Source organism: Filicampus tigris, chromosome 15 (genome assembly GCF_054856515.1).
Source record: "Filicampus tigris isolate MCC_2025a chromosome 15, RoL_Ftig_1.0, whole genome shotgun sequence".
Classification (NCBI taxonomy): domain Eukaryota; kingdom Metazoa; phylum Chordata; class Actinopteri; order Syngnathiformes; family Syngnathidae; genus Filicampus; species Filicampus tigris.
Window position 1 is genome coordinate 3,597,170 of NC_141231.1, and position 26,966 is coordinate 3,624,135.

The following is a 26,966-nucleotide window of genomic DNA, read 5'->3' on the forward strand; positions in this document are numbered from 1 at the left end:
TCTCCCCGTGCCGTGGGTTTTCTCCGGGAACTCCGGTTTCCTCCCACATTCCAAAGACATGCATGCTAAATTGATTGAACTCTCTAAATTGCCCCTAGGTGTGATTTCGGATGCGGATATTTGTTTGTCTCTGTGTCCCCCGCCTACTGCCCGAAGACAGCTGGGATAGGCTCCAGCACGCCCGCGACCCTTGTGAGGATAAGCAGTATGGATAATGGATGGATTGATTACTTTTATTATTCTTAGCTATTTATGTTTCTATTGTAATTTATAGGGCTAATATAGTCACGGACGCTTGAAGTCTTTATCACTTACCATCAACCAACCTCTGTGTAACCATAATCATAATTGTGATTTTGTGCAGATAATCTTCGGTTGTCATTCTCTCAAGTCATTTCTATAAATGAACAATTTCTACATAAGAATAAGACTTTGAATAGTACAATTTGATTTGATTTATTGAGCATGCTTATTTTATTTTTTTAAATCCCCAAATGTGGGAATAATAAAGATGATCTTACAGTATATCAAAAATTGAGCTGAAAAGTCTAGTACTGTACTGTGTAACTGCGCTAAACGGCGACCTCTCCTGGGCAACGTGCAGTACTATTGATGAACATCGTCTAACTGGCGTCCAATCAGAGCCCGGATTATCGATCACGTGAACATGGAGTCAAGCAGGAAGGGGACCAAACACAGCAACAACGAATATGGAGGACTCTCCAATCAGCTTCACTCCGGAGAGATATTGGACAGAGGAGAAAGAAAGGACGCTCATTTTATTCTTTTCCAGTAAGTTAAAATGACCATTATTTCAAACCTTTATATTTTACAAAGTACCCTTTTGCCAAAGTTTTATGTGCATCGCGAATCTCGCGATGTTGACAGTGTGTGGTCCATTACATGCATTTGGCAACCGTTGCTCGTTTCGACCGATTGTTGCGTACGAAATGAGCAACTGACTGATGACAGCAATGGCGACCAGCAACTCCAGACAGATATTTGGCAACAGAAGATGTTACAGTTGTGAAACTACACGTTTCAAAACTCTGAATTCTGATATAAAGGGTGGTCAGTTGAAATGGCTGACATATTCTAGGCTTGTTTTAAAAGCTGGAAATCGTAATGGGAACAAGATAAAAATCTTTCACCCCTGTGTACTGTACTAGAATACCTGCAATGTTAATTTATTTAACTAAAGGAAGAGCTTCTTCACTTGAAAATGAACGTTTTTTTTTTTATTTTTTTTTTTTTTACATCTGAATCAAAATGAATGCCGTGCAAAACAAGTGAAGTGATGGGAATTTCTGATATATCAGGAATTCCTGAAAACATTTGCTTTAATGTGACCCCACTTCAAGTATGGCAATGAATTAGTCACCAAACTAAACCTGACATCCAGAAATCACCTAAAGTACTTATACAAGTCACACTATAGAAATAGAGATGATGAAAACAGATTAAAAAAAAAAAAAGTTTATATTGAAAAGATGACAAGTAAACGGTATATTCTTTAGAAAAAATAAAAGTGAACTATTCGGGTGATATTCTAAGAAATTACACCAGAATAAAAAATACACTAGCAATAAAGAACGCTTAATTTTGTAAACGATTAAGACACTGAAATCTTTAAACCAGGTGTTTCCTGGTTCCAATCCTGTTCCTTGAAGGCCGCTGTCCTGTCTGTCTTCCATCTCTCCGTGCTGCAACACACCTGATTCAAATGAGCAGGATCGTTATCCAGCTTCTGCAGACCTTGCTGATTGTCTGATCATTTGAATCAGGTGTGTGGTAGCAGAGGCAGATGGAAAACAGGAAAGACAGCGGCCCTTGAGGAACAGGATTGAAGACCCCTGCTTTAAACACTCAGCAGCAACAGCCTATGACTATGACACATCTAAGTATTCAAGTTAAAGACAAGTTGTCATTACAGTACCTATATACACTTTTTGTGATGAAAAAAAATACATACAATAACAGTTACAATTATTGCTAAGTATATTAAAACTCTTTTTATCATGAAATACAATAACTTTAAAGTCTTTATGAAATTATTTACACTTTTTAGGCATTAAAATCTTTGAATGTTCAACAGCATATTGTAAAGAATTGGGTTATCTGTGTTGTGGTTGGATTTGTGTTTTTCTGAGTTGGGATGTTTCCGAGGTTCATGAATGCATCGTACGGCTAGTGAGAGGAGCAGCGGAGAATGAAGGAGAGAGCTGTTGTACTTTGTTTTTGGCTAAAAACACTACTTGCTTCCTCGTCTAAGAAACATTCAAAGTCGGATGATGTTGTTTTAAGTGTTATTATGTTAGACATGCTACCCACAGCATAGCCGCCGATCTCATGTAGCAATGTCGGCACACAACTTTGGGACTTATACACATACCTTTCCCCATTGGCGATTTTAGCAGGACAACCAGAATGTTCCCAAACAGGAGACCACAGTGTAAGGGGGGGACCTTCGAGCTCTGGCTTGTTTGCGTATTCGTTTGCTCCTCTTTAGTGCCACCGCCCTCCTCTCCCGCATACAACAGTCAGCGCTAATAAGTGGACCGAACCGAACGCAAGTGCACCGAACCGGACATGCCATACCGAAACGTATTAATACACTCACGTGTACAGTTACACCCCTCGTAAATAGTGTATAACATGTCCTGTACTATAGCCCTAGATCCTTCCTCCAAAGCATGTCACAAGCATGTTATTAAGACACCTGCAAGCTGCTGTAAATTATCACATGCATAGTAGGGATGTCACAATATCGACAATATTGTGATATCGCGATATTAGAATTACCACAATATACTGTCGTCGTCGTGTCACGATATTAATAGCAGCAAATCTGTTTAAAAAACCAATTGTTTTCCATTTGTGCAGTTCCAGCGCCCTCTGGTGGTTAATTTATTAGTGCTTTTTAATTTCATGCAATTTTTTTGCCACCTATAATGGATGGATAGATGTTTAAGACCCACACTAATCGCCAGATAAAGGGGAACAAAACACATTTGAGTTACTCTCCAAATTGACCCGATTCACAATGTGTGCCTCAGATCACACTCAACCTTAAGTGCCTCATTATTAGGTGTTCGGTCATTCTAGGTCATCTATTTCTTTGTGAATGCTGTTATTATGTAAAAAAATGAAATATTTTAATTCAAAAAAATTTTAAATAGCAATTTTTTTTTCAATATCGTGAGCTTTTATGCAGTATCGTGAACTTTTAATATATCGCCAACCTCCCCACAATATTGTGATAATTATCGTGAGGTCAGTATCATGTTATTATTGTATCGGGACATTTGGACATCGTGACATCCATAATGCATAGTATATCTTCTTTAACATGATTTGGTTATTGAGGTTACAATTTACAAAATGTAAATTCTGTGTTTTGTGAAGATTATGACTAGTGAGACCAAAATGTATATTAAAAACATTTTTTTTTTTTTTTTTTTTAGAGAACAGTTGCCTGTGGAACCATAAATTAGAAAGCTACAAAAATCGCCAGCTGAGATGGAAAATGCTGGAACATTTGAGAATCCTTCTGTCTGCTCAACCCCCACCAGCTCCTTTCACAGGTATGTTTTAAAACTACTGATCTTGACTAACTTTTTGTACTGGTTGCACTGGTGTGACCGCATCACATTAAAAGAGCTGCCAACTTATGCAAATTCACTTCCTGAACAATTTAGCTTACTTTTCTTATTTTTCCAATTCTGTCAGGAACCTAACACTGGGACTGCGTGTAGAAGTGTTTTTACTGTTTATATATTTAACATTAGTGTTACAAAGAATAAATCACAAATGATTTACTTAGCAGTGACGTTTCAACAATACACACTGCACATACATACACACGCGCACACGTATGTTTTCATATAAAGGCAGGACCCCAAACGTTTTAGTGCTCATGGACATTTTCCTCTGAAGAGATTTTCATCGACCAAAATAAAAACAAATGATGAAAAACAAGTATAAATTCATATTATGACAGTAGGACACAGTGTAGTGTTTGTTATCCATCCATCCATTTTCAGGACCACTTATCCTCATGAGGGTCGCAAGCATGCAAAAGTGAGTGTGAGACCAGATCCTCTGGAAAGACGTGAACGGGATTGCTTGATTCGTAGGTACTGTAATTGGCCGTCTTTTGGAGAAAATAAAAGGTACGTTTTACTTCATGTCTTTTTAAACACATGGACGTTATCTAAACTTTTAGAATATTAGAATACAGCAGCATAGTCACATGGCTTGAATCGTATTTGTTTATAAAAGTTTGTATGCTATCTAATTAACGCAAGACATACAGTAAGTAAAATTACACGACAGACAAAGGACGGTGGTGAATAGAAGGATGGTAAGACCAGAAATTGGTGAGGGTCTGGTCTCACAGGACGGGTCCTGCGATGCCCCTTAGTGGCCTGGCAAACGTCCGTTTAGTGACGTGAACTTGAACCATTTATTTCTTGCTGTCGTCTTTGAATTGGTGTGTTTTAGATTTCTGCAGCGTTTTTTTTTGCATGACGTGAACTTGTACCATTTTTTCTTGCTGTCGTCTTTGAATTGGTGTGTTTTAGATTTCTGCAGCGTTTTTGTTTTTTTTTGCATTTGCATTTGCATTTGTTTTGTGGTTTGTAATGTTTGCTTCCATTTTGTTGCTATGATTGCAGCATTTCTTTCTTGCATCTGTGTGTGTGTGTGTTTTTTTTTGTTTTTTTTGTTTGCCTCATCCCTGTGTTTGCAGTGTTTGGCCATTTGCAGCATTTCTTACTTTCAGCGTTTTACTTTTGCAGTTTCTTTCTGTGTTTTTTTGTTTGCATCTTTTTTTTTGTTTGTTTGCAGCATTACTCTGTTTGCAGCATTCGTCTGTTTCGAGCAGATTTTCCAGTCGGCCACCGTAGTTATGGATTTGGAGTTGGAGTTAGCGAGGCTCGGCAGTGGAGTTTGAGTTATTAGCATTAACTTAACCTAGCCATAGCCCGTCTCGGCATCCCCACTTTTTTTTACGTTTCCTCTGCTGCCTACAGCACCTAACAGACCGGACAACAATCCATGGAGATCCCACTACCTTGTCCAGAATGTTGCAAGTGCAGTCAAAAGTCGCTAGAGCTTGTCAATTTGTACTGTAATTCAATGTTGATTAAGTTCACACAATGTATAGTATCCAGCAGTGGAAGTAAAAGTACAGTTAAAAAGGTATGGCTCAGTTATCCTCACTCTCCGGCGGCCACCTGAGTTCGCCAGCCCCGAGGCGGGGCCACGACAGTTGGGGAAGCCTCGGCTGCGGCTCTCATTCAAATAAATGGGACCCAGCCATACATTTGGTGCATACATTTGCGATTTTTTTTTTTTAACCAAGTTTCAATATTTATAATGAATCAGAAGACTTGGTTGAACATGTAATCATTTTTTTCAGTCTCCACATAGTGAAATTTGGGTGCCTACGTGCCCAGATTGGGCACACAATAGAGCCCTAACAAGACCCACCCACCCACCACCCCATCTTACACTGATCTGTTTTCCATCTCCAGTAGAAGACATCAAGAACAAGTTCAAGAACCTTCGTACCACCTTTCAAAGGCAGTACAAAGCGGTGAAGGCGAGCGAGGTGTGCAGTCCAGATGTGTTTGTACCGCAGTGGAAGTACTATCAGCAGCTGATGTTCCTGCAGGCTGCTGGCCTGGATGACCGCAACGATGCCCCACTGCAATCCTCGTTAATTGTTTCCCAGGAGGAGGGCGAACATGTTCTCACCACCCCAGGACTCATCATCTCCATCCTTCCTCCTGAATCCTCCATCCTTCCTCCTGAATCCTCCACCACAACCTCCTCGTCATCATCCTACATCCTCTCAAGCATGGTAGCTAAATCGTTTTGGACAGAAGAGAAGGAACGTGCACTTATTGATTTCTACGCAGGTAGGCAAACCCATTCTACATTTAAACAATTTATTCTGAGTTAATGAACACGAGAGATTAATATAGAGCCTAAGAAAAGGGTAAAGCAACTTTTAATTGGGTTTTATAATGCAGCTTAAGGCTTCCCTACAATGACGAGTTGAATTGGGGAGTGGCGAGGTCAGTATTTTCTACTCACACATCCGCGAGTGGCCAATTTGTCGGTCAGAATTGCACCGGGGAAGCTGGCTACCTAGCATAAATGTCTGTATGCAAAAACCAACCAAACAAACAAAAAAAAAAAAACGTCCCACAATCCTCAATACGGCCAGTGACGCACATGATTGGTTACAGTATAATCACAACATCGCTTGTCAAGCCAATATACAGTATATTAAATATATTGTAACATATTGTAATATTATGACAAGTATATTGTCCCCAAGTCGCATAAAACATAGAATTATTAAACAAAGTGTTCAAAACGAGGCAGAGGTTTGTTTCCTAAAATACACTTGTATTTACTATTGTAAGTCACTGCAACAATAAGCACAGTTCAAACGTTAACACTGCGCTTAAATGTAGGAAAAGAAAAATGTTTTAAAGTAATGGTTACATTACATTGGCAATATACAAAATTTTGACGGTCCGTCATTCGTCATGTGTCAGCAGCCCGGGCACCCTTCCGTAATGTTATTTTCACCGCGATTCCGTGAGTTTTTATCTATTTATGTATTTATTATTTTGGGTGAGAATCGATCGTTTTGGAACACAGCGGCTTCTAGAAAATTCTTAGGAGACTTCAATGTCAAGTCTGCCACCCCCGCCTGCCATGTCAGAATGTGAGTGTCCCTCAGCAGACACTTAATAATTGTTTTTTTTTCGTAGATTTAAAATAATAGGTACTCTACTGTAAAATGAAAGCAAAACTTGTTTTCAGGCCAAAACATGTATTTGAGAAATAAAAACATATAAACGTCCATCCATCCATTTTCTTCAGCTTTATCTGGGCGGCAGGGCTACGGTGCTATAAGTAGAAAAAAAATAAGGGCTGGTTTTGAGACTTTGCTGCTTCTATGAAAACTCTGAAACTCGCAGGCTGGCTGCATTGTCAGCCAATGACGCTAACTCTTTTTTCTCTCTCTCCACGGAAGAACAAACCTGACGTTAAGAGCGCTATCTAAATTATGGGAATACATAAAGATGCCATGTGTCATTTTAATAGCAATATAGACATTCTAGTTACTTCACAGATTTAACTTATTGCAGGTATTTTGGGGCCTGTTTATTGACCCCTGCCAACAAACGCGCAGGATGCACGCTGTGCATGTTTCTGTCAGCGAAATGGGCATCCGTCTGTGACAGATTGAGAGGTCTGTCAGTACTTGACCCGGTTAGTGCTGATTACACTGACGTGTGGTCAAACAACAAAATTGCAATAACTGCATCAACCATCAAAGTGAAGTCTAACTGTAACTGTAGTCTTGAAACAAATCTGAATAAGGAAAAACATTGCAATAAAATAATGCAAACTGGTTTAACTTGATATTAGCTGAGATCTATCATGACAGAACATTACTCCTCACAAACAATTATCTGCCTCGCTGTGCTCATTGTCGCTGTCCTGAATTCCATCCTCTGGCTCCTACCATAGCACGTCATCCTCACGTGACAGGGGTTGCTTTGGCCTGCGGAGTCAAATTCAGCATTCGCTTCAATGATATCTGGCGCCATCAAGCGTCGTGAAAGGGTATAATGTCTAGACCCCGAATATAAGACTACCCCCACTTTTTCCAGTCTTATTTCAATGCAGAAAAACACAGTCTTATATTCAGGCCAATACGGTAGTTATACTGTAGATGTGTCAAATTTATAGGTATCTCTAATTAGCTGATAGTTTGTTAGCCCATATCTCTCAACAGGTTCAGAACAAAGGTATTTTGTGGTCTGGTCTTTACCTTTCCATTGTCCAACTGCACCTCAAAATTTCAAGAACATCAGACAGGAGAAAAATTATTTGTTGATTTTATGGCATGGCCCTCTTATTGTTTTATTGCGTTTAAAACTATTCAAACTGTGCTACTTTTGTATTTCATGTGCTGATCACAATTGGAGAAATAATAAAATATATTGAGACAACGTTTTTTTGGTACAGAGTCTCAGCAGTATACAATGCGTAAATGTTTCTTGCAGCCTTCACACAATGGGGTATGAATTGTTCAGCTGGCAGCATGTTTCCTAGTTGAATGGGCTACGTGTGTGTATGCAGAACACAGCTGTCTATGGAACAAGAAGTCTAAAAACCACAACAATCGTCCACTCCGACTGAAACTTTTGAAGATTCTGAGGAGACGGTTGTCCGACCACTCTTCATCTTTCTCAAGTAAGTATCTTGCTGAAAAGAGGGAGGGAGGAATCTATAAATAAGGAAGGATCCACCGCACACAATTTAAAGGTGAGCTCATTTATTGATCATACAAGACGTTTCACCTCTCAGAGCTTCATCAGCTTACTAATGTGTGTTGGCTCGGCTGCCGGCCTTTTATATACAGTAGGCAGCTGCTGTAATTGAAATAGATGAGTGACAGCTGGGAGGGGGTTTGGGGCTAGCAGAGCCAATAAACATCCAGCGATGTCAAAATTACGAAATACAACAGAGAGTAGTAGTGACGTCACAATACTAGCAATATCGTAATATCACGATATTAAAATTACCACGATCATGGTCATGTCGCCATATAAATAGCAGTAAATCTGTTTAAAAGCCCAAGTTGTTTTCCATTTGTGCAGTTCCAGCACCCTCTGGTGGTTTGTTCATTAGTGCAGTTTAATTTGATGCATGACCGACCAAGCTTATTGCTTTGTGAATCCTGCTATGTACAAAACCAGAATATTGTGGGGTTTTTTTAGCAATTTTTTTTTGCTATATCGTGAGCTTTTATATGGTATTGTGAGTTTTTGTATATCGTCAACCTCTCCACAATATTATGATAATTATCGTATTGAGATATTATCATCGTTGACACCCCTCCCGATGTCAATCACTCGGCCACGACAACACATGCACCACACGACTACTACATTGCTGTGACTTTCAGTTACACTTACATAAAACCAGTTTATTTCTTTACATTAGCATTTATTGTTATGCTGTTTTACAATTCAGTGCTTCAACAAAACTATTTAATGAAAAAATGCAAAACTTTGCTGATTAAAATGGAACAGAACCAAGATAAAATAAACAGTACTTATCCTCATTTCACTTGCCCGCTGCCACTCCAGTTTGTCAGTTAACGTCCACCTTTTATTGCTGTACAGGGAGTACTCACTTTACGAACGAGTTCCGTTCCTACAGTGGTGATGTAACCTGAATTTCCGCATATGTTGGATTTCACCGTTAAAGTCGAAATTTACATCAAAATGCTTGGTATAAAAAAACGAAAATACATTAAAATAAAAACATAGGATGCTGTACTTTGCATTACTGCAGTGCTGAGAGGAGGGCGAAAAAGGCAAAGAGACTGCCGGTGCGCAGACATGATCGAGACACTCTGCGCATGTTCAATGCTGGTCTTTGTGGTACGTTAATTGCTTGTATGAGAAGGTGCATTGTTTGGCGCTCAACCCACCGCAAATACACAAACAGAGGTAAACAAGCTCAGAGACACAGCACTAAAGCACACTTTTGGAGCGAGGAGGAAACCGGCTGCTTCATTCCTTTGGTGAGTGACATTAATAACAAGTGTTTTATTGACAGTTGAAAGTAACAAGCGGAAATGACGTCCATTTGAGTCATGACGCCGTGTCTCGGCGTACACAGTGGGTCATTCAAAGGCCGAAGCAACTCTATCCGCTCAATCATGTGAACGGGATATACTGAATGTTTCAGAAATCAGAATTTTGTCTTTAACCCGAATATTGACTGCATGTAAACGTAGTCACTATGGTGCTGGGGACAAAACGTCGGAGGAGGCACTGGCGTCGAAAAGTGTCGCGTATGTCGTAATTCGAGTACTTCTTGTACTTCCACATACCACCTAATTCATAACCTATTGCATAGCGCCCTCGCCTGTTGAACTCCTCCACCTGCAGTCACATTCTGTTAATGGTGTTGTATTGTATTGAAATTCCGGTTAGAACGCCCCTAGCGGTGGAAGAAAAATCCACAGAATAGCAACTTTTATATATGCATGGTTCAAAACCTAGGAAAAAAGTAGCGGCTTATAGTCCGGAAAATACGGTAAATTTAGTTTCAAGCTTGATCACAGAACAAATTAAACTTCCGGCGCCGCGCGAGTGGCAGCCCGCTACAGTAGCTCCGGCTCATCGGTGAGCCTTTTCGTGTGTTTTTGTTCTTTAATATTACTCTACCTCATACCTTTTTCGTATAATTGATAGTCGTAACTTGCGTAGCAATGGACACCCAAACTGCGGTATTCTTGCTGCTGCTGATTGCTATTTTTTGCGCGATCGTGTCCGGCGACTTGGCTCGGAGCCGAGCCCCCATTGTTTACAGCCGGAATCAGCTGTTAGCACTCCGTGCTAACCATGCGCCGGCTCCCGGGGCGAGACCCGATATCCCCCGTGAGCTGAGGAGGAAGAGACGGGGATCTCGTGCGGGGGTTAAACGCCGGGAAAGGAGGAGACGATACCATCCCGTCCTCCCGTCTGTTATCATGGGGAATGTTAGATCGCTCCCCAACAAGATGGACGAGCTAGCGGCGCTTACCCGGCACGAGAGGGACTTCCGGGAGGCTAGCCTGATGCTATTCACGGAGTCGTGGCTAACAACGCTAACGCCGAACGCGGTCGTAGAATTGGACGGCTTCCAAATCATACGCGCGGACAGGACGCTGGAGAGTGGAAAGAGGAAAGGAGGAGGGCTGGCTGTGTTTGTGAACGATAGATGGTGTAATCCTGGGCACATCACGATTAAGGAGCAGCTTTGCAGCAGGGATATTGAGCTGCTAGCTGTTGGCATGAGGCCATTCTACATCCCGCGAGAGTTTAGTCACGTGATCGCGGTGACCGTCTACGTCCCACCAGCTGCCAGCTGCGACACAGCCTGTGATGTCTTGACTGCAGCAGTGAGCAGGCTACAAACACAGCACCCAAATGCCCTGGTACTCATCTCTGGTGACTTCAATCATGCCTCCCCTTCCTCCTCTCTGCCTTCATTCACACAGTATGTCACCTGCCACACCAGAGACAATAAAACACTGGACCTTTTCTATGCCAACACCAAGGAGGCATACACATCACTGCCCCTCCCCCCGCTGGGCAAAGCTGATCACAACCTGGTGGCTCTCCAGTCTGTGTACAAACCTCTGGTCCGCAGGCAGCCAGCTGTGACCCGCACGGTTCAGAGATGGTCTGGAGAGGCCGAGGAGGCCTTAAAGGACTGCTTCAGCACAACTGTGTGGGAAGTATTCAGCGATGCTCATGGGGAAGACATTAGTAGTCTAACGGACACTGTTACAGACTATATAAATTTCTGCATGGAGAACACCATACCCACCAGGACAGTAAGGTGTTTCTCCAACAACAAACCCTGGATCACACCAGACATAAAAGCTCTCCTGAAGGAGAAGAGGAGGGCTTTTGCGTCAGGCAACATAGAGGAGCGGAGGACTGTGCAGCGCCAGCTGAGGAGGAGGATCAGAGAGGGGAAAAGGTCCTACAGGAAGAGGATGGAGGAGCAGCTGCTGCAGAATAACGCCAGGGGAGTCTGGAGGGGCCTGAAGACCATCTCAGGCCACGGACAACCCAAGACCCGGACTGAGGGGGACCTGCAGTGGGCAAATGAGCTGAATCTCTTTTTCAATAGGTTCGATCAGATGCCTGCCTCCACTCAGTCTCTCCTGCTGCAGTCTCCACCTACTCCTCCTGCTGGGCGTGTCACCCCCTCCCCTCTTTTCTCCACAGACTCCAGCTCCCAGCTACACCAGATAGCCACCACTCCTTCCTGTCCAGCCTTGGCCTTCACAACATCTCAGGTGAGGAACCAGCTGAAGAAGATGAAGGCGAGGAAGGCAGCGGGTCCAGATGGCATCAGCCCCCAGCTCCTCAAATCCTGCGCAGACCAGCTGTGTGGAATTGTCCAGCACATGTTCAACCTGAGCCTGAAGCTGGGCAGGGTCCCCCAGCTATGGAAAACATCCTGCCTGGTCCCGGTGCCAAAGACCCCCCACCCGAAGGAGCTCAACAGCTTCAGACCGGTGGCGCTGACGTCTCACCTGATGAAGACCCTGGAGAGACTGGTCCTTGTCCACCTGCGCCCCCTGGTGAGCTCCTCAATGGACCCACTCCAGTTCGCATACCAGCCTGGCATCAGTGTGGATGATGCCATCATCTACCTCCTCCACACTTCACTCTCCCACCTGGAGAAGGCGGGGAGCACTGTGAGGATCATGTTCTTTGATTTCTCCAGTGCTTTCAACACCATCCAGCCCACCCTACTGGGAGACAAGCTGGAGCGGGCGGGGGTGGCGCACCACCTCACCACATGGATCCAGGACTACCTCACAAACCGGCCACAGTATGTGAGAACACAGGACTGTGTGTCTGACGTGCTCCTCTGCAGCACGGGGGCCCCACAGGGAACTGTCTTGGCTCCCTTCCTGTTCACCCTCTACACCTCGGACTTCAACTACAACACCCCTACCTGTCACCTGCAGAAGTTCTCTGACGACTCTGCGATTGTCGGCCTCATCACAGGCGGGGATGATCGGGAGTACAGAGAACTTACTCAGGGTTTTGTGGATTGGTGCCAGCAGAACCGCCTCCTGATCAATGCGGGGAAATCCAAAGAAATGGTGGTGGATTTCGGTAGGCGCCAGCACTCTTCACCTGCACCAGTGAATATCCGGGGAACAGATGTTGAGAGAGTCTCAACTTACAAGTACCTGGGTGTTCATCTGAACAATAAACTGGACTGGTGCGACAACACAGGCGCCCTCTATAGGAAGAGTCAGAGCAGACTCTTCCTACTCAGGAGACTGAGGTCTTTTGGGGTTCAGGGGACACTCCTCAGGAACTTTTATGACTCGGTGGTTGCATCGGTCATCTTCCAGGGAGTGGTCACCTGGGCAGGCGGCGTCTCGGCCCGGGACAAGAAGCGGCTGGACAAACTGGTCAAGAGGGCCGGCTCTGTCCTGGGCTGCTCCCTGGACTCTGTGGACTCGGTGGGGGACAGGAGGATGTTGGCCAAGCTGTCATCAATGCTGGGCAACCCGGACCACCCCCTCCAGGGCACCCTAACAGCACTCCATAGCACCTTCAGTGACAGACTGTTACACCCTCGCTGTGCAAAGGAGAGATTCCGCCGTTCCTTCTTGCCTGCTGCTGTCAGACTCTTTAACAAGTACATTGTGTAGTCTCTACAAACTGGCGGTCATTAGTGCAATTGTGCAGTCCTGCACCTGAGCTCGTATCGTGCAATACCCAATATTCCCCACTACTGTAATACCGTGCAATACTCAACATTCCCCACTACTGTTAGTCTAGTTTTATTTTTATCCAATGCTGTTCCTTACATTTCACTACAGCACTGCAGCACTGTCACTTAGAGTATTTTTTCCTCTGTACTATGTACAGGCCGAAATGAGTGTTCCTCATATTTTTTATGTAGATGTAGGTTGGTGTGTATACACATGTGTATATACACATGTTACTGCGTATATCTACATAGGTTTGATTCTAAATGTTTGCCGTCAATGTTATACATTAATGGCCACATTATGCCGCCGCCCCTGTGTGACCTATATCTTTGCTACTGTAACAACGAAAATTTCCCCACTGTGGGATCAATAAAGGCATTCTTATCTTATCTTATCTTATCTTATCTTAAACCCAAAGGTCAAAAGATGCCACTGTACCATGAGTTACCTTAAAAGCACATTCTACAAAGTTGTAATTTTTCCAAAGCAAGAAAAGAGACCTTTAGTTGCAATGATTTCTGGAATTTTTAGCTATAAACAACAATTTGCATCAAAGGATTTGTTTTGCTTCTCTTCTGTCTTGCAGTTGACGATCTAAAATGCAAGTTCAAGAATCTTCGGACAGTTTTTAACCGTGAATACAAAGTGGTCAGGACATCTGATAAGCGCTACCACTCCAAATGGAAGCATTACCAGCGGCTGCTCTTTCTCTGCGAGTGGTGCAAAGATGAAGAGAGCCCAGACAACCTGCAGAAACTGACGCCACAGGAAGTACAAGTGCTGGAGCTCGGAAACCAAGCAGCGTGTTCCACTCCGAGCAGCTCCTCATGCTCCACCCAAACTAACAATGCCGGCTTCAGCAACACTTCCACCTCTTCCACCATTACCCAGACGTATGCCTACACCGATACTTCTGCGGGCTTCCAAATTTTCACTGCCACTCCAGATTACCTTAAACCACAGAACCAAAAAACTGCTTCCGAATGCCCCAGTTCGCGACCCAATTCACCACTGGATAGCAAACCTTGTACAAACCCTCCCCCTATAAAAGTTTCTCCATCCAGTCCAGTTCAACTAGACTGTGGGCCCGTTTCTGACTCCCGCTGCCAGTGGAATGAGACCAAAGTTCACCAGCTCATATCATTTTACTCGGGTACGTACATCACAGTGGAAGACGTCATTGATTTATGGCCTACATTGGACGTTTGATTCTTGGAAGTTTTCCTTTTGTAGTGAATTCCTCATGCAGTTTCATTTTGGTGCCATTGGTTTCACTTTTTTCCCGTCATTTGATAGGTTGATTGACATTGCCCTTGTATGTCAAAATAGCACATTTGTGATTTTAACCAGTTGTGAACGGTGAGTAAGTGACGACTTAAGCAAACTAGCTGCTGCTGAAGCAAAGGTGAATACTTAATTTTGGATTAATTTAAGCGTTTGGATGAGTGTGTGTGCACTATACACACACAGCACTCGATCAAATGCAGGATTTTTAGCAAAAATGTGACACTTTGACTCTCACGTTATTAGTTTAGCAATAGGTTTGCAATTGTGGTTGTAGTTTACAGTGGTTTGCCCAGTGCTGCATTATACTGAGTAGTGTTTCTAATATTTTGGTTACCTTATCTAGCCATTTGAATGGACCAAGCCACTTTCAGAATGACGCATTAATCTAAGCATTGATTATAATGTCTCTGAGGTGTCACTCAAAACTGAGCATGGCAGATTTTTTTTACATAATGAATCTCATTATAGTAATTACCCCACTAATATTGTGACAAGTTAGTGTATTTTCATCAGCCGTCTAGCTTTGTTTTTAAGGATATTTCATAAGATGACATCATTTAAGTAAGGGAAGGGTTATGTGTAATTTGTTGTTTTGAAAATTGTAGTATGCCGTATCTAAAAAAAAAAAATCTGACTAATTTCTCAAGATTTCGTTTGTTGTTTTTCCCTCATCTCCAGAGCACGACTGTTTGTGGAACTATAAGTCAGAGAGGTACAAGAACAAGCTAATGAGACAGAGTCTGTTGCAGACATTGAGCGTCTTACTCTCCTGCAATGAACAGCTCCGCTTTACAGGTGACATTATAGAGAATTATCACTATGCTACTGAAATTAAATTTCCTGTTATATGGTTATTGCCATAATTTGCTTTGCCATCTCTGGTAAGTTTCACAAGATATGCAAAAGCGAGGTTTGCTGCAGTCTTGTGACATACTGTACTGAATGCTTAGATCTGAATGTTAAACTTTGAAGTGTTCTTAATTCCTGAAAATGTTGATTTGATTCGTTTTCAATCGACAGCTATGAATTTATCTAATGTGAGCAATATGATCTGTTATTATTCCAATAGTGAAAGACATAAAGACAAAGTTTAGGAACCTGCGAACCATCTTCCAACGTGAACATAAGGCAGTGACCTCTAATAAAACCTGCGGTTCAGAAGACTTTTACGTACCCAAGTGGAAACACTACAGGGAGCTAATGTTCCTCTGTGACTCTTGTGATGAGGAGGAGCAGCCTCAAGATGTCCTCTTTCAACAAGCAGTGGACGACAGCCTCCATCTTCTCGTCAACCAAGCCCCTCTCAGCCCCTCCTCCCAACAGTGCCACGACTCACTTAAAAGCGCCAATCATCAAACACCTAGCAAAAAAACACTTGAATCTCCAACCTCGACTCCTCCACTCGACACCCTGCACTCAATGTCCTCATCCTCGTCCTCAACGTGCTCATCTCACCCCGACAGCGGCGTATTGGGGCACAAACGTGTCAGCCAACTGCCGCCACCTGCCGCCATCGAGGTGCTGGACTTCATGAAGAAAATTTATCAAAGTCAGATAACGTCGCCACATGCTGGTTTCCTGAAGTATGTGGAGGAGTGCCTCAATGAGGCTCCTCCGGACAAAGTGAAACGAATGAAGATGAAGATTATTGAGACAATCCACAATATGTCAGACGACGTTTAGTTGGCCCAAGAAATCTTTTAACGTCAATTCTGCCCGTGTACTAATAATGTCGCAGTCATGATTTACACTCAGGCAGACGAAAAGCTTCTCTAATGCATGAAAGCTTCTTGAAAGTAATTTGAAAGCTGTATGTTTAAATTAGTTGTGATGCACTGATTTGGATCTGCCTTGTTTAGAGACCCCAAACTGGCAAACTAAGACCGAGAGAAAGAAGAGAAGGAAAGAAAATTGATGCTCGTTAATTGACCTTATGCAGCACTTAATTTGCTTAGGCCAAAATCCTGTAAGAACAGCAACAATGTTGAACAGGCAAAGTCCAGAAATAGTCCAAAGGGAATCATAACATTTGGAAGTGTTATAATGCTTGAGACAATTATAATGCCCAGGTAATAACAATAACAATATATAACAATGTAACAATGTCAACACATAGTCAGTTTGTGTGCAAATGTGAAAAACACTTTTGCCCATTTTATTTATTTAATTTTTTTTTTTTTTTAATCTAAATGGTGTTTCCGCGTTCCAGACATTGCACATGAAATGCAATTAACGTGAAATAAAAAATACAAAATTGGACATACATGTTTTCGCCAGGACGTGGACACACCATTCACATAAAAATAAGAAAAATGAAAAAAATGGTTAGATAGACACAAGAGTTTTATCACAGGACAGCGACGATATATTATGTATGTTACTATTGTATGATGTTTCTGTTTTAGAGACAGTAATGACATGATTAATATCTGTGTAAAGAATCCTGCTCAAGGCACAAATACTGTAGGCTTTTTTAAAAAACATTTTCGCTAATTCATGTTCAATTTACAGCTCCAGGTGGCAATGCATTTTTATAATTTGTTCAAATTGCTCATTTGTTTTAGAAGATTTGTTCATGTTTAAAACTAACCTCAGTGCCTTATAATTACAGTAGCTACATTCAGTGATGATCTCACTTGCTGGTTTTCACATTTGTGGGGAGGGCAGAGTCGTCAGATGTACTATGCTTGTATAAACATAACAAGCAGCGGACATCAGGTGTGTTATTGATGTTTATTCTTGCCCTAGAGAGGTTACTGACACTTGTGGCCAAAGGTTTTTATTTTTTAAACTTGTCAACCATTCTCAATTACCAAACTCAGATGTGTTACAGGAATGGATCGAGTTTTTGAAGTTTGACACACATCCATTTGGATTTAGGACTAACTCTTTCTAACCTGAAAAACACAAAACAATGCGGCTTTATATATATTGAGTGAGAGAGCGAGAGAGAGATTTTCGTTCTAATACAATAATGTTGGGAAGGTTATATAACATTCTCTGCCTCTAGATGGGGATATTTACATGTACTATACTGTACTGTGTTGCATTTCTCAGTCAGGAAGGAAGGATTTCCTCAGGCACGAAAGGGCAACTTGACAAAACCCCCACTCTGTGTGCAATAATAATAAGTGTTTTGTTTAGAGCAGACTGTCAAATGTAATCAATCAAAGAGCTCTGGCTCCCCAGAGTCGTAATGTAAAGTTTGAACTGAGCAACTGCTGCTTCAAAAGTATTGCACTGTACAGTTAGGCCCTCAACCTGGGGCCAAGACAACACAGCATGATTATAATTACCACCCTTAACACTAGGACTACCAGGATTTTGATAACGATTAGCACTACAAGAGCAGTCATTTTGACGGATATCGCTTTGTTGCGCTCAGGCAATGACGTCATCGATTTAAAGGATTATTACTCAGTGCTTGAGTGTTTCACAAAGGTGTTTTGTTTATTAAAATTCTGTTGGGTATATTTTAGTGTAAATTATGTCATATAAATGAATGAGAAACAGTTGTGACAGAGTGCCTATATTGTCCCGTGCGGCTCTCGCGCTGCGTGCGTGTCCGCTGTTATAAAACACAGCTGGTTTGGAGCCGAAGGAAAGGAGGTGCGTGTTTCAAAGGACTTTACTGCACTTAACTTCGAAGAAGAGGAAGTAATTCGAGTATGGCCCAAAAAATAACTCCGTCCTGATCGGACCCCGGAACTATTTTTTTGCATGGGGGAATTATGTCAACAAGCACCACATAAGCTTCATTATTTTATTTATTTCGACTGTCTGGCATGTGCTACCAACAACATCATGACTATCAGCAGAGATGGGCATTCCGTCCGTCTGTCCGTTCCGGACGGATGCCCATTTTGTGGACGGACGGAAGACGAGAATTCTTTCAAAAAGGACAGACTAAGCAAGGACGCAAGTGAGTTTCCGTCAGTCCCTCTATTCATCCCAAACCGGGTCAAGTACCAACTGAACGTGTTGTGTTGGGTTCTTTTAAAAAGCAAGACCACTGTTTTATCTTTATCTATCTATATACATACATACATACATTATCTATACCCCTTATCCTCACAAGGGTCGCGGGTAGTGCTGGAGCCCATCCCAGCTGTCTTCGGGCAGTAGGCGGGGACACCCTAAATTGGTTGCCAGCCAATCGCAGGGCACACAGAGATATATGTATATATATGTATATGTATATATATGTATATATATACGTATATGTATATATATATGTATATGTATATATATGTATATATATATATGTATATATATATATGTATATATATATATATTTAATACCTGGCATATTTAGTAATATCTTGTTATGATCTATTTTACCACACGGCATTAATTGAGATACTATTAAACTGAATGTATAAAAAGTCATCTTTTATATATATATATATATATGTATATATATATGTATATATATGTATATGTATATATATATGTATATGTATGTATATATATGTGTATATGTATGTATATGTGTGTATGTATATATATGTATGTATATATATATGTATATATATGTATGTATATATATATGTATATATATATATATATATATATATATATATATATATATATATATATATGTATGTATATGTGTATATATATATATATGTATGTATATTGGTTGAAATTGCTGTCCCACAATGAAAATCAAATTTTAAAAAGCAATGAAGTGTTCAGACCTTGCATATTTAGTAATATCTTGTTATGATCTATTTGACCACACGGCATTAATTGAGATACTATTAAACTGAATGTATAAAAAGTCATCTTTTATATGTCACTTCCTATTGGGAGGTGGCTGTCCCAATCTCTAACTCCTAAATTTCACTTCGTGAAAAAAAAAATTAGAAGATTTTTGCCAACTTTGCTTTAATAGAACATTTTGGTTGCTTTTAAATGTATGGTGAAAGGTTTACATTGGTTTTGTAGATTCTTTTCAAATGAGAGGTTTTTATGTAAAAAAAAAAACCTACCCCAACGCAACGCAAAGAGTATTTGTCTGTAGGCAGGGCTTGGTTTTAGCCACATCCCCAGAAATTTCACCAATAAGAGACATTACCTTCATGTTCATCACTGGGCACATGGCGAGTAATTAGTTGACAGCATTATTAAGCTATGTGCCCTCCAAAGTCTGAAAATCAACATGTGGTTTTAAGGACCGTCACTATCGAACACCTCATTTCGGCAATAAAATGAGCACTTTTGATTTAATGCTAAATGTACTGTTTTCTATCTCTGAACACATGCTCAAAACTGTCTGTGGTAGCCACATTGTGCCTGCATTGTTGAGTATTGTCAACAACTCTCATAAAACGTCACTACCAAAACGGTCACTACTGAAACGTTTCGGTAGTGACGTAATGGTTTCGGTAGTGACAATATGATGTTTATTTTTGAGTAAAGTAAGTTTCAAATAATATAATACGTAGATACATATGAAATACATAGATCTTTCTGATTTTAACTATATTCGATTCCATGTTTTATCTTACTTTGAAGGGAAAAATAAATCCGAAACAGTCACTCCCGAAACATACAGAAAGGTTTCGGTTGTGACATAATGGTTTCGGTAGTGACAATATGAAGTTTATTTTTGAATAAAGTAAGTTTTAAGAAATATAATACATAGATGCATATGTCATACATAGACTTCTCTCATTTTAACCATATTCTATTTCATATTTTATCTTAATTTGAAGGGAAAAACACCATTGCAACCCTTCGCCTGTACTCTGTACAGTGTATATATATATATACATATATATATATATATATATATATATATATATATATATGTGCGTGTGTGTGTGTGTGTAGGAAATGCCCGAGGGGGGCGAGGAGTGAGACGTGCATTCATTCAATTTGAGATGTGGATTTAAATCCAACACATATAGACGTCCGAATCAATCGCTTTCCATCTTTTTTCCTTACGTCATTCTTTTCGGTGTCCTTTCACGCACTTGTCCCCCACCTCTCTCTCTCTCTCTCTCTCTCTCTCTCTCTCTCTCTCTCTCTCTCTCTCTCTCTCTCTCTCTCTCTCTCTCTCTCTCTCTCCCTCTCTCCCTCTCTCTCTCTCTCTCTCTCTCTCTCTCTCTCTCTCTCTCCCACCCAACTCCTTTCTCTTTGCTCAGTGAGTCGCACCAAATTCTATTGTGATGCTAAACTTTCGGAAGAGCGAGACAGAGAAACAGTGAGAGAGGGAGGAAGAGCGGCTTGGATTTCTGTTTGGACAAATCTGATCTGACCTCCGTTTATCTTGAATGTGATCCCTTCCTCCATTCAGCGAGCTTTCAAACGTATTGCCCAACTGTTGCAAACTCTTTTGCCAGTGAGTGTCCTGGTGTTGTTTTACCGGACCTTTCGCCACTCTCTGCGCTTCAGGAATGCACTGTGCACTTTGCAACTCGGTGCTCGGATACCTCCTTCTTTGCTTTTCCTTCACCAGGAGTTGTAAATGATCGACGGTCATGTGCTCGTGAAGGACAGACTCTTTTCGTCAGCCTGGTCCCCCCTCCCGCGGTCCGTCCGGTCGCAGCCGGACTGAGGACCGGTAAGTCTGATAGGAGCGCTTCCTTCGCGGGCATGGACGGTGACCGGGCGGGGCTCCAGCAGGCGGCAGGCGGAGGAAGAAGAGGCGGGTGGATACTTGTGGAGGCCCAGCTGCAGGGTGGAGCACCGTGGGGCTTTACGCTTCAGGGTGGCCTGGAGCACGGGGAGCCGCTCATCATCTCCAAGGTACAGTCATGTCAATGGCCTCAAACAATGTTCGACCTGTTCATTTGCAAGTATTGTGTAGAAGGCCTACAGGTACGACATGTTGACATGTTGAAAGATGTGAGTGATTACGTGCGGTGTACGCTTTAAAAATGGCATTCTCAAGGACAAACGTATACACTTCGTGTCATGTTTTACTAAATAGGTAGGCAACAAAACTACAGTACAAGCAGGGAGATATGTTCCAGGTACACCACGATAGGTGAAAAAAGATATAGATACCATACAACGTTTTTCTTTTTTAACGTTTCCAAGCTCCCACATGCTTGATACATATTTGAACGTATTAAACAGTTCACATATTAAAACACACTTTAAAAATATTCCATAGCATATTCTCACTGTCTTGCTGTTAAGAAATGGGAGACTCATTTAACATCACTTTGAAGAAACAAAGACTCCCTCACACAGTTCTCCCATTAAGAATGTGCTAAGTACTCCAAGCTATTGATTTGTCACCCCGGATGAGTTATACTGTAAAAGTAACTAGTGTTGTTCCGATGCCATTTTTTGGCCTGATACCAATTCCAATACCCAGCTGTGCTGTATCCGCCGATGCCGATACTGTACCGATACCAGACTTTTTGAAAAAAAAAAAGATATATATGAGCATTTTTTTCTTGTAATTCTAAAGAACTGCATACTCACTTAGGTGTAAAACCATTGCTATCATGGCTTGGTCAGACTTAAAAACCTTTGTGAAATAGGAAAAAATAAATAATATACACGAGGTATCTTTGAAAGGGATTGTGTCGGATTAATTACAAAAGCTATAGGACATTATTGTAAAAGTTTGTTTTGAGTACTGTATTAGTGACCCATCGCAACAACGTCCCCTCCCAAATCCATTTTCAAAAACAAAAACAAGCAGTAAAAAAATCCAACAAGTTCAACTCCAAAATCCAAAATTGAGCAGGGTTTGTTGTTGCAGTCCATTCCCCTTGCTCATGCTCGCTGCCGCTGCCGCCACCGCCGCAATATCTTGGTGCTTGTTCACATGTTTCGTCCTCAAATGTTTTATCAGATTTGACGTATTGAATCTGGCCACCTCTTGCAACTTTCGCACCGCTAATTTTTCACTTAGCTGATGTACTCGCTGGAGTTTCTATGTTGAAGTACAGTAGTTCCATATCGCCCCCGGCATTATTTCTCCTGTACCTCACTGTTTTTTTTCTCTCAACATGAAAAAGCAGCCCCACCATCGGTTAAGAGCGTCCGCTCTGGGCCAATAGCGACGACTAATACTGAACAGTCACCACGCACCAATGTCGTGAATGAGCAAGATACAAGGCGCTGCATTCAATGTAAATTGAGCAGGGTTTGTTGTTGCGGTCAATTCCCCTTGTTAATTCTCACTGCCACCGCCGCCGCCGCAAACTCTTGGTGCTCGTTCACATGTTTTCGTTCTCAAATGTAAATCAGGTTTAACGTATTGAACCTGGCCACTTTGGTTCCGCCTCTTGCAACATTCTTTCTAGCTGGAGTTTCTATGTTGAAGTAGTTACATATCGCCAACTTTGTATCTCTGAGCCGTGATTGGTCGTTGTGAGCAGTTGTGATGTCATTTTCAGTCGACAGAAGACAAAATGGCCGCCCCCAGAAATGGCTCAAAACGAATAGATTAACACTTATTCCACAAACGCAATATTCATCAGAATGCCCTGTTTCAACTAGTGGGCTTGCATAGAATATATTCTTGCGTTGACTTCCGCTTTAAACGAAACCAAAATGTTCTCTTAAACCGCATATTTTCATTTATCGAAAGTCCACTAGTTTATAGCTAACTGTGAAACGGCATGGGACTCAGATAGTTCCTGGTGGAACTGTCCAGCCGTGGAACCTTTTTTGTGTGTGAACACGAGTGTCACGCAAACTACCAGAGTAGATACGGAAGTTCCCGAATTAGTTCCTGCGGTCTGAAAGGGGCTATAGATGGTATTTAATTATAAACCTTCAAACAACTGCTACTTTAACATACATGGAGCACCAGCGCATACAAACAGAGCATATACCAATATTCACAACCACAATATTATCTTTGCAATGTGAGAACAACAATTATTAAAATGGTAAATGCAATACTATTAAACATTAAAGTGCATCCTCTTGTTGCTGTTAATTACACTACATCTTTCCCAGTTGGCCTCAGTGATGCCTGGCATGCTGCGGCACAACGTGGTGCTCCACTGCAGGTGTACTTGAAATTCTGACTTCCCTGTATAGAGTGTTTTTAGGAATGTCCCACAATTCCATGCGATCCCATGCGCTTGTCCATTTTGGATAGCAATGCCTCCTTTTCCTTGGGAACACATATGCTGTTCACTTGGACTCTTTTACGCGACTATGTATTTTTAGTGCATTTAAATGGTTTTGTTTTGTTTTCCTGCTGATCTCAACAGCTACAAGCGGTGCAATTGCAAGCACACACGATACATGCTCGACATTAAATCACTTTTCTAGTAGGATCGTTTTGAAATCGGCTTACCCATCTTAAAAAACAGCATGGGCCGGTATGGTTTTGTTTTGTTTTCGCGCTGGTGTCAACAGCTACTAGCAGGGAGCCTACGAGCACATACAATACATGCTCGACATTAAATCACTTTTCTAACTAGGTCATTTTGAAATAAACACACTACGCTACCGGACAGTCACAGTTTTGTTTTGTTTTCCTAGAATGTAGTCTCACTAATTATATAAAAAATACTAACGTTGTAGAAGAGAACAAAGAATGATCATATTTCAGGAGAGAATATTTTATTGGCGACAAAGTGATCCGAGCAAATTCTAACATAGTGGATGTTTGGTAGGTTGGCGCTGTTTATTGCAGCCAGCCACTGTCGTCTTCATCTTTCACTTTTTTTCTGGATGTGAAATCTCTGATTGCTAATCACTTTTGGGAGTCTGAAGAATCCTTTTCTGCCTTTCCACCCTCGATTTGCACAGCCAACAACACACGTATTAGGCATGGCAAACGTCCTTCCTGCTTCGCTGAATTGTAACAAATGAAGTGGTAGTGAAACAAGCCATCCAAAGTGGACGCGGGACAGTGCATTCTGGGTAATCCTGAGAAGTCGAAAACCCTCTGTACAAAAAACAAAACAAAACAAAAAAAATCTGCAGTATTGCATTGTTGATATTGTCCGGTGTGCTTTGTTAATTCCAATGTCGCTTCCAGTGAAACTGTCAATTTTACAGACAAAACTAGCTTTATTATAAAACATAACAAAAACAAAACAAATCTAATCTAACAGATGCAGCTATACATCAACAGAATTGTTCAGATTCTTTTTTCAAATTGTGTCATGTCTGTTTTAGTTAGGCAGAGTTCATGGGTCTCAATCATAACTGCTCTTTTCCAAATATTGCTACATTAGAGTCATGCCCACAAAATGACGGAAAAGTAAACTTGGAGTTGCGGAAAATTTTGAAATCTGTGGTCTAGGAAGTGTGGCTTTTTGAGATGCACTTTTGCCTAATGTTTGTCAAAATTCCACATTAAATGACTTCCTGGACCCTCTACTAATCTGTATATAAGAAAGACTGCATTTGAGAACATTTACAGATAAGCCTTCATATTGGTTGTGTTTGACAGTCTACAAGTGAAAGTTTCTGACCAATCAGATATGGGCAGGTAGTCTTTTACCTTGCTGCCTGCTGCTTGGAATGTCAGTATGGAATTATGGAGTTCTCAAAGAGGTGTTTATAGTTGCTGTATAGCATTATCGAAGTCACTGTGGTTGTCCTCTGCCAACAAAAACCTGCTCAGTGGGAGAAAGGATAACACATTATATTAGCCACGCAAAATTGGCCTCCTTTAAAAGTGCCTCTTTTGCATACGTATGGATTTGAGTAGACCCCACAAACAAACCGGTTAGTGTTGTTATGGAAGGTTCCATCTTCTGTCAGCTTCACAATTGATTACTTTTGACCCATAGATGGCTCTATGGTTTTCACGTTGGTTACACCTCTAACGAGCCTGAATGTAATAATCATGGGCAAAAAAAATGAAACAAAGTGGAGACATTAAGACTACTGTTTGAAAAATAAATCTAATAGGACACACCTGACAGTCACGTTCAGTTCTTTTGCTCATGTGAAAAACGGGTGGGATCCCCCACAAACTCATTTTCCAATGAAGTTGGGACATTGTGTAAAATTTAAATAGAAACAGCATACAATGATTTATAAATCATTTTCAACCTATAGCCCATTGAGTAAACTATACAAAGACAAGACAATTAATGTTAAAACTAATGAATGTTATTTATTTATTTATTTTCAAATATTCTCCCATTTTGAATTTGATGCTTGCAACATGTTCCGAAAAAGCTTTGACAGGAACAACAAAAGACTGGGGAAGACACCTGTTTGTTTGGAACATTCAACAGGTGAACAGGTTGATTGGAAACAGGCGAGTGTCATGATTGGGTATAAAAGGTGCCTCCCACAAGTCTCAGTTTGTCACAAGTAGGGATGGCACAAGGTTCATCATGTTATGAACAAGTGCTTAAGTTCAAAATTTTAAGAACAAAATTTCTCAATGTGCAATTTTAGGGATTTTAGGGTTTCAACATCTACTGTCCATAACATCATCAAATGTTTCTGAGAACCTGGAGAAAAAAAAAACGGTATCATTGTATAAAGCAGGGGTCACCAACTCCGGTCCTCGAGGGCACCTGTCCTGCAGGTTTTCAATCTCTCCCTGCTGTAACACACCTGTTAAAATGATCAGGATCATTATCAGGCTTCTCAAGAGCTTGCTGATTGAGCTGACCATTTGAATCAGGTGTGTTACAGCAGGGAGAGATTGAAAACCTGCAGGACAGGTGCCCTCGAGGACCGGATTTGGTGACCCCTGGTATAAAATGTACAGCCACGTGGGCCCAGGAACACTAAAGAAAACATTGTCATTTAATACAGTTAGTCACTATCTAAAAAATGCAAGGTAAAAGTCGACCATTCAAAGTGAAAGCCATACAACAACACCCCGAAACTCTGAGCTTAATCTGAGATGGACTGAAGCAGAGTGGAAAAGTGGTCTGATGAGTCCACATTTCAAATTGTTTTTAGAAATCATGTACGTCGTGTCCTTCGGGCCAAATACGAAAAGGAGCATCCAGATTGTTATCAACACACAAAGTTCGCATTAAAAAAAATGTGCGTTCTGAAGGGCAAAAGATGACAACAGAGTCTCTGGACTGTTGAGCAATTGACATTGTACATCAAAAAAGAATGGGAAAGAATTCCACCTAAAAGTGCTCAGTTGCTGTCCTCGGCTCCCAATCACTTATTGAGTGTTGTTAAAAGGAAAGGTGATGTAACACAGTGGTAAACATGCCCCGTCCCTGGTTTTGGAAATATGCTAAAACCTTTATGCTAAATCAATGAATATTTGAAAAAAAAAAATAAATCAAGTTCATCAGTTTGAACATTAAAAATTGGGTCTTTGTAGTGTATTCAATTGAGTATAGGTTGTAAAGCATTTGCAAATCATTGTATTGTGTTTTTAATTCACATTTTACAGAAAATCAGAACTTCATTG

The 26,966-nt window shown here is 41.3% G+C and overlaps 2 protein-coding genes across 6 annotated transcripts in view; both read left to right on the plus strand.

Annotated features, from left to right (window-relative positions):
• The first annotated feature begins 654 nt into the window (after nucleotides 1–654).
• Nucleotides 655–18,102, plus strand: LOC147135172 (uncharacterized). Of its 5 annotated transcripts, none has more exons than XM_086054215.1 (8): nucleotides 655–792; nucleotides 3,465–3,584; nucleotides 5,538–5,614; nucleotides 5,678–5,924; nucleotides 8,173–8,286; nucleotides 13,929–14,495; nucleotides 15,308–15,424; nucleotides 15,699–18,102. In XM_086054215.1, exons 1-8 carry the CDS (start codon nucleotides 711–713, stop codon nucleotides 16,310–16,312), a joined length of 1,938 nt encoding a protein of 645 aa, XP_085910341.1. In that variant the 5' UTR covers nucleotides 655–710; the 3' UTR covers nucleotides 16,313–18,102. The 5 variants fall into 5 exon arrangements, with proteins under 5 accessions (XP_085910341.1, XP_085910339.1, XP_085910340.1 ...); XM_086054216.1 differs by adding an exon at nucleotides 4,044–4,172 and having other exon boundaries at nucleotides 774–792; nucleotides 5,538–5,924; XM_086054217.1 differs by adding an exon at nucleotides 4,044–4,172 and having other exon boundaries at nucleotides 774–792; nucleotides 5,541–5,924.
• Nucleotides 18,103–20,824: 2,722 nt separating this feature from the next.
• shroom3 (shroom family member 3) overlaps nucleotides 20,825–26,966 on the plus strand; it is a 64,914-nt gene continuing 58,772 nt past the window's right edge. Inside the window, exon 1 of the mRNA XM_086053208.1 lies at nucleotides 20,825–21,385. Coding sequence (XP_085909334.1) covers nucleotides 21,233–21,385 — 153 coding nt within the window. The 5' untranslated portion in view covers nucleotides 20,825–21,232. The remainder of the gene's footprint in view (nucleotides 21,386–26,966) is intronic.

What these genes read in the sequence shown, in the direction of transcription:
- LOC147135172 (XM_086054213.1), top strand. Translation starts at nt 711, where the DNA reads ATGGAGGACTCTCCAATCAGCTTCACTCCGGAGAGATATTGGACAGAG. An exon ending in GCTCATTTTATTCTTTTCCA is followed by an intron (nt 793 to 3,464) that starts GTAAGTTAAAAT and finishes TTTTTTTTTTAG; the next exon opens with AGAACAGTTGCCTGTGGAAC. An exon ending in GCTCATATCATTTTACTCGG is followed by an intron (nt 14,496 to 15,307) that starts GTACGTACATCA and finishes CCTCATCTCCAG; the next exon opens with AGCACGACTGTTTGTGGAAC.